This window comes from Wasmannia auropunctata, unplaced genomic scaffold, assembly GCF_000956235.1.
Source record: "Wasmannia auropunctata unplaced genomic scaffold, wasmannia.A_1.0 LD336103.1, whole genome shotgun sequence".
Taxonomy (NCBI): domain Eukaryota; kingdom Metazoa; phylum Arthropoda; class Insecta; order Hymenoptera; family Formicidae; genus Wasmannia; species Wasmannia auropunctata.
This window is the reverse complement of record NW_012026787.1, coordinates 938,830-946,038: the sequence shown is the minus strand read 5'-3', so window position 1 is coordinate 946,038 and position 7,209 is coordinate 938,830. Positions and strand designations below refer to the sequence as shown.

General features: G+C 43.2%; 1 protein-coding gene across 1 annotated transcript in view; it reads right to left on the bottom strand.

Moving 5' to 3' along the window:
* Positions 1 to 4,042: 4,042 nt before the first annotated feature.
* Positions 4,043 to 7,209, bottom strand: part of LOC105457320 (transmembrane and TPR repeat-containing protein CG4341) — a 368,988-nt gene continuing 365,821 nt past the window's right edge. The window contains exons 9-11 of the mRNA XM_011701927.1: positions 6,616 to 6,756; positions 5,760 to 5,844; positions 4,043 to 4,374 (exon numbers count right to left, since the gene is read on the bottom strand). Of these exons, the coding sequence (XP_011700229.1) occupies positions 4,043 to 4,374; positions 5,760 to 5,844; positions 6,616 to 6,756 (558 nt within the window). The remainder of the gene's footprint in view (positions 4,375 to 5,759; positions 5,845 to 6,615; positions 6,757 to 7,209) is intronic.

The following is a 7,209-nucleotide window of genomic DNA, read 5'->3' as shown; positions in this document are numbered from 1 at the left end:
TCATGGGAAAACAGCAGCGAGATGGAGAATAAACGTGCGTCGAGAGATGCAAGGATCTCAGTAATGTTACAAGGTACATCGGTAAAGCCGGCATTCGAATGTCGTTAACTGCGGCAAAGGATCGCGTAGACGTGCGTTCGTGCATACGGGGAATGCATGAAAGGGAAGAGGCCAAGGAATGGAAAATCACGTAAACGGATTCAGACAAATCGCGGGGAAATGCGAGGAAAATGCGGAGCGAACGCGGCGGGCGCAGCGAACTAAGGGGATGATGATAATACTTGTAAGCTTATAAAATGGCGCGCGTGGGTAAAGTCGGATTGTGCCGGGCGAAGGGCCACTTTTATTGCGGTTAAAAATCGATGGCGTGCGCTCGGATAGCGCGGATAGGAGAGAAATAGCGGAAGATAAACGCGGCCAGCGAGTGGCGCGGCATGCTAAAAGTAAGACAATGTAAGTCTTATTTCTAAAGGAAAAAAGGGATAAATGAAGGAACACAAAAGCTTCCCCCCCCTTCTCTTTTGCTCTCTCGACTCGAAAACTCCGCGTAACGCGACGGCTGTCATATTTTGTTCGCGGATGCATTGTTGTTGCGGTTGAGACGGAACTTACATTGAAACTGCGTACACAAGCGTGGATTCTGACCGATCGAACTATCTTCGAGATAAAGTATATGTTAAAAAAAAAAAAACAAACGAATCGAAAATTAATGCGAAAGAAGAATTGCACGTAGAAATAATAAAGGGAGATATTGCATTGCATTCGCGTAAATTAACAGTAATGAGAAGTATATGCGATGCAAAATACTTATATGTGTGCGTAGAGGAGCGGTAACGTGGCAAAATAATAAAAATTGACGGGGGCTCTTTGTAAAAGGGTAAAAAAGTAAAAATAACCCTGTGATCGTTATAACGTTGATGTGAAATATGAGATGGCAGTCGGGTATTGTTAAAGTATTAAAAAGGGGACAGATAAGGGACTCTATATACAAGATATAAAGGATCTCCTCCGAGACTGAAAGAAGAGCCCTATAAGGTAAGAAGTTGAGGTAAAATAATGCAGGGGAAAAAAGGCGGCGTGAAAACTGAAGTGAGGGAGAAAAGTAGACGCGGAAACGCGACGAGACACTTCGACTTTCTGGAGGGGGGGGGGGAAGTCGGAGAGTGCTGTCTCACATATATAAATACACCTATAACTTCAAATAGCATTGACAAAATGTTCCACATCGATATAAATCAGTGTAATACATAGAAGACGTTCATTTTCGTCAGTTCTTCTATGATGCCGTTATGTCTGCTGCTAATTTTCTCCACCCCCTTTTGCCCTTCTTCTCGTAGAAACTAAAGAAAGGAATTATCTCCAGCAACGTCGAACGAAGAGAAGGTAATCTTACAAACAAGAATTGTGATAGCGTAAACGTGAATACTTTGCAAAAGAATGTCCTGAAATTAATCCCACGGCAATTCAGATGCAAGAAGTTAATCTCTGTCGCCACACGAAGCGCGTCTGGAACAATGAGCGAGAGAACGTAGGGAAAGTTGGAGATCGCGAGGAAAGATGGAAGGTGGAGAGAATATAAAGGGGCGTGCAGAAGGGCGGGGGGGGAGGTAACGTGGGGAAGAGACAACCGCAAAGATGGATAAGTTGGCGAAAAATAAAACGGCCGAGGTGGGGGCGCAATGCGGCCGCCGAGCAGGCGGAGGGTGGGCGGGAGGAGGGCGAGTCATCTTTTCGGGAGGAGGAAAGACGCTCTTGACGGTGTTCCGCTTTAAAGATAACGAAGCGAGTTCTTCGCGGAACAAAGCTTCGTAACCGCTGCGCCGTCGCGACGGTCGCGGAGTGTTTGCCGAGACTGTCTCCGCAGCAGTGCGACAGGAGCGACAGGTGGCTCCGTGTGCCCGCTTTTTCATCCCTTCTCACCTTTTCTCTCTCTCTCCCCCTCCCCCCATCTCTCTCTCTCTCCGCCGTTTCTCTATCCGTCATCCCCTCACGATTCCGCCTCCGGGCTCGCTCGCACCGTTGGCACTCGCTCGGGGGTGTGATTTAAAGTGTAAACTTAAATATTCCAGTTGGTACCTTCGTGCAAATAGATTCGATATTAATGGAGCTTCAGCACCTCGCTGCGGGAAGGAGAAAGAGAGAGGATATCCGAATATCTGCAGCCGCGGGAAATCCTAATGGCAAATCTGACTACTTCATATCGGCTAATATAATTTTGTGTATTTAAGAAAACAGTGTAATAATAAAAACGCGTGGACAATTTTTGTAAACTAAAACTGAAATTACCAATGTATAGCAATAAAATAAAAATTCCAACGCGCGGTGTGTACCGGAACGTATTCGGCATTAATACAAAGAAGATAACATTTAAAGCGAAGTCGTAGTCTTTTCACCGGAGAATTTCCGTGGTTTATCTCATCCAGAGCTCCATCAAAAGAAATCGCAAGTAATCCTCTCGAACGACGCGCAAAACGTTTCGATCTGACTTTTTCGTCTTCTTCTTCCATTTTGAGACGATTGATTTATAGATGGGAAAGTGACGGCACACGCGGCGGAGCTAAGTGTCTCGGCTCAAAATAATTATCGATCTGCCCTTATCGAATCTACGTGAACTTACCTGTCTCTGTGTGTACATAGGAGAAGGAAGATATCTTGCGTTGAGACAAATTTGAAGAAATCTATATTAACGAGAATCAGTGAGCAGCTCAGCTTTCTTTTAATCCGCCGTAATCCATTTCTGCGATTGAAGGACGAAGCAATCGATGTTCTATAGATACTTTATATATATATATATATACAGTATATATAAGAGCTTTCGTATTTAAAGGAAATAAAAAGAAAATATTTTACCGCGTTAAAAACTGTATAAAAAAAACAGTTTTGCAAAATAATCATATTCTTACATGGAAAAAACGATTTTGTTAAAAGGTCTAAAGATTTTGCTAAAAACAGATCTGAAAATAATTTTTTTGTTGAATCATCAAAATAATTTGTTGGAATATTAAAACTGATAAGTAGGGGTCGGTCGTATTTAAAATAACATTGTTTAAAATTTGTATTTTAAATAACAAAAAGTAAAAGAGTTATTTAGTATTTATTATTTTAAATAACTTTTTCTGATCTATTTTATATTTAATATTTTAAATATATTTTTGGAATCTATTTTATATTTTTTATTTTAAATAATTCATGTTTCTATTTTATATTTGATATTTTAAATAGGTTCAATATATCAGCTATTTTACCGACTCCTGCATATCAGAGATCGATTGTATTTAGAAAAACATTATTCAAAATATATATTTTAAATAAAAAAAAGTAAAAGAATTATTTAGTATTTACTATTCTAAATAATTTCTTCTAATCTATTTCTTATTTAATATTTTAAATATGTTTTCGGAATCTATTTTATATTTTTCATTTTAAATAAGTCGTATCAGTTTTTTATTGGCCCCTGCGATATTTTATTTTAAATAAGTTTCTGGAATCTATTTTACATTTGTTATTTTAAATAAATTGTATTAGTTATTTTACCGACGCCTGCTGATAAGCATAATTGCTATAAAACGTTTTGATTCTAGCAATCACTTTGACTTTCGCACAAAATTATTTTGATTATTTAAGAAAAATTATTTTCAGATCTGGATTCAGCAAAATTGTTCTTTCCGTTTATATTCGTGCCTTACTTAATCTATATAGAAGGGAAGGGAATTCGCAATGAATAATGAAATACACCGCCGTGTATTAGAGAAAAATAAAGGAAGCTTTATTCTTTACATACCATAGCAGGCGATACGAGTCGGCCGCGCGTCGTCGACGCGAACGACGAACGCGCGCGCGTCACCGACGACGCAGAGATATAAACGGAATATCGGTAGGAAGATCGGGCCGGTGGGGGGTCTCGGGGTACACGGTAAGATCTGTATAAGATGGGATCCTCCTCGTCGCGTGGGGTCGTATGATACACACCGTCGCCACTCTCATCGTCTCTCCGTCCTCGAATTCTTTCACCGTCGCCGTCGCGTCCTCGGCATTCTTCAGGTCACGCCAAGATCGCCGCCAGTTTGTGCAGATTCGTTATGGTCGTCGCGTCGCCCGGCTGTAACCTGAGAGCCTCCTTGTAAGCCGCGGCGGCTTGCTTGTACTTGCCGTTCAGGTGTAGGATCGCGCCGAGGTTCGTGTGGCTGCGGGCCTCGTGCGGCCTCAGGCTGGCCGCGTGTCGGTACCAGACCTCGGCCTCATCGCGACGATCGGCCTGCCTCAGCGCCGAGGCCGCCGCGACCGACAGCTCGTAATCGGACCGCGACAGCTCGGCCGCTCGCAGCTGCTCCTCGGCAGCCTCCACCAGTCGGCCCTGCGACGTCAGGAACAGCCCTGGAAATTTTCCAAACAGACATCATTGTACGTGTCGCGAGACCGCGTTCGATCAATTTGCACGTCGTGTATTGTTACCGCAGTTAGTCAAGTCGCTCGATAGATCGTTAATCGACATGTGGCAGTTATTTGTTTAATGCCTTCATCAAATCTATTCAATAATTCGTTATTTTGCGCTTGAGTAGATCGACTTTTCTTTTGTACAATAAATTTGAAAGAGAGAGAGAGAGAGATGTTTAGACAAAAAAGGTGTTTTTTTTTAAAAGCTTTTCGCGCATGAAAACTTCAGAAAAAAACACGTGACGTCGAGGAATGTAAATATGACAAAGAAATATTTTTGCGTAGCGGTATTTTTAATTTGAGAGAAATTTATAACGCCATAAATAAAACACTAACACATCTTTAATAAGAGAAGGCAAAAATTTGAGGTACTTATATTGCAATGTGTTTAATTTAAAATTCGACGGACACGTTCAATTTATTATTAACTAATTAAGTGAAAGAATGCAATCCTAAGCTTACAGATTACGTCAATTTATATTAATAACAAACGTTATACTGGGCGAATGAAAAAAAAAAGGATACGCGGCAAAAGATTGTCTCCGTATCTCGGTGCAATTTAACGGCTGACGTTTTGAAGCGCGCGCGCGTCGCCGCGTTTTCCCGGAATTTTAATACCCGTCGATTCATCCCCGGCATCTCGACTCATCTCCCCTCTCCCCCCCCCCTCCGTGTCCTCTGGTATCCGTCCTTCTTTTCGATTAGCCCTCCTACTCTCGTCAGAGAGATCGACTATCATTCCCGCAGGAAATATTACAACGGTATTTATAGCGGCTCGACGAATCGGCAATCCTCTTATCTCCCCCTCCTATTAAGCGACTCCTCGAATCTTGGTTCTTTGATTCTTTCTCTCCCGTCGCGATTCCCCCCTTCGGCAATCGAAGGGAACTTCGAGGACTCCCTATTCAGAACGGATTCGGGGATCGGGAATCAATTATACCGCTGTTACAATGGGGTCTCGGCTGCGGCGACCGACGGTGACGATGGGATGAGGACAAAGAAGGGAGAGGGGGGGGGGAGGGAAGGGGAAGAACGCTCTCGGGGATGCGTTAGACGGGTGCGAAAGCGAGATGCTTAAGAGAGCGTATTTCATTGCTTTAATAATGAACGAGGATTTTCCCTTATCACCCGCCGAAGACGACTACAAATACGGGGCATTAGACATTTAAATTGCGACGCGGTCGAGACGGAGGCGGAGGGGCGGACCCGCCAGATGGAAAAAGGGAGACGAGAGTAACCGGAGACGCCTACTGACGAATTCCGGGCAACGCCGACGACGCTTTCCTGCGGTCGCAATTATAAAGGAGCTCTCGGTCGCGCCTTACCGTAATGATGGTGCACGCTGGGGTCGTCCGGCGCCAGCCTGCGGGCCCTCAGGAACCATCTCTCCGCTTCCAGGACGCGGCTCGACTAAAGAGAGAGAAAGCAGAGGCGACTTGTGAGCCACCGCGAACTCGATAGCCCTGTCTGTCCCCCCTCCCCCGGGCGGTTGCTACCGGTTCAGGAGCTTGTCCTATTACATTGGACAAGATTTTTGAATATATATTATATCCGTTAAATTGTGTGTGGATGTGTGTATGTATGTATGTCATACGCTGAATGTAAATCATCAGGGATAAGACACGTGTATTTGGGCGTTAAAGAAAAATCGAAACTTTTACAATTACGGCAACTGCAAATTTTCCTCTCGCCACAGGAACATATCGCAATTTTCGTTGACAATTTTGGCACAATACGCAACGTCCACTCGCAAAATTGAGTGTCACGGAAAAAACAATATCTAACGCGAGAAACGGGAAAATAGATTTACATTCAGCGCTGAATTCTCTAAAAAAAAAAGAGAGGACCTTTGGTTTTCTAAAAAAGAATTTTGTTTGTTGTTGAAATTTTGTCATCCGTTGTGTTATTCGTTAATACCATCGAAGTGTAGAGTTGATATTTGACGCAAAAACTAAATTCACTTTTTGGAGATGTAACAGCCGGGAGGAGCGGGGGGACTTCGCACTGACCCAAAGTATCGCTTACATCGCGCATTATATTGCGTAACGCGGAGTACAAGTTTCTCGAAGTGGTAAGTCGGCCGATATATAGTCATACTTTGGAAAGTAGATCGCGATAAGGTGAAATAGAGCGGCGATGGCAGGCGATGGCGATCTAAAAGCAAAACGACCGGCTACTTACGTTCCGTGCCAAAAGTTTCCCGTAAGTGATGTGGGCCGGCACGTGGTCAGGCTGGCTGGCCAAACTCGCCTGGAACCACCGCTCCGCTTCCGCATACTGTTGCAGCCTCGACAGCGTCTCGCCTAGCAGATTGTACACGCTCTGTGGGAAGAGAAAAGGGGGAAAAAGAAGTAGACGGCTTCTCTTCTCGGTGCCATTTAATTTCTTTTCGCCGTTACGCTGTGCAGAAATTTAAGAATTTTTACAGAGAAGAATTTTTTTTTATATTTCGAAGCGCTTTCGCCTCTCATTTAAGCGCTTTGACCAATTCTTGGGAGTCGATTTCTTTTCTAACGGAAATTCAATTGTACGCTACTTTCGTATTCGCAACTCTTTAGCGCGCAAGATTAGATATCGTTTTAATTAATACCGTAATTAGATCTCTTTGCAAGTAATTTTTGCAAAGCGGCCATTTATATTTAAATGTAAAATAAGATTTTGCTATTCGGTTCGCACCATCGAAGCTTAATTCGGGAAAATCCCCCGGTTTTTTTTTCGTTAATTTATTTTAGTGAATTTAGGTCGCAGAACCTTTTTTTCGTCTGTAGATTTTGG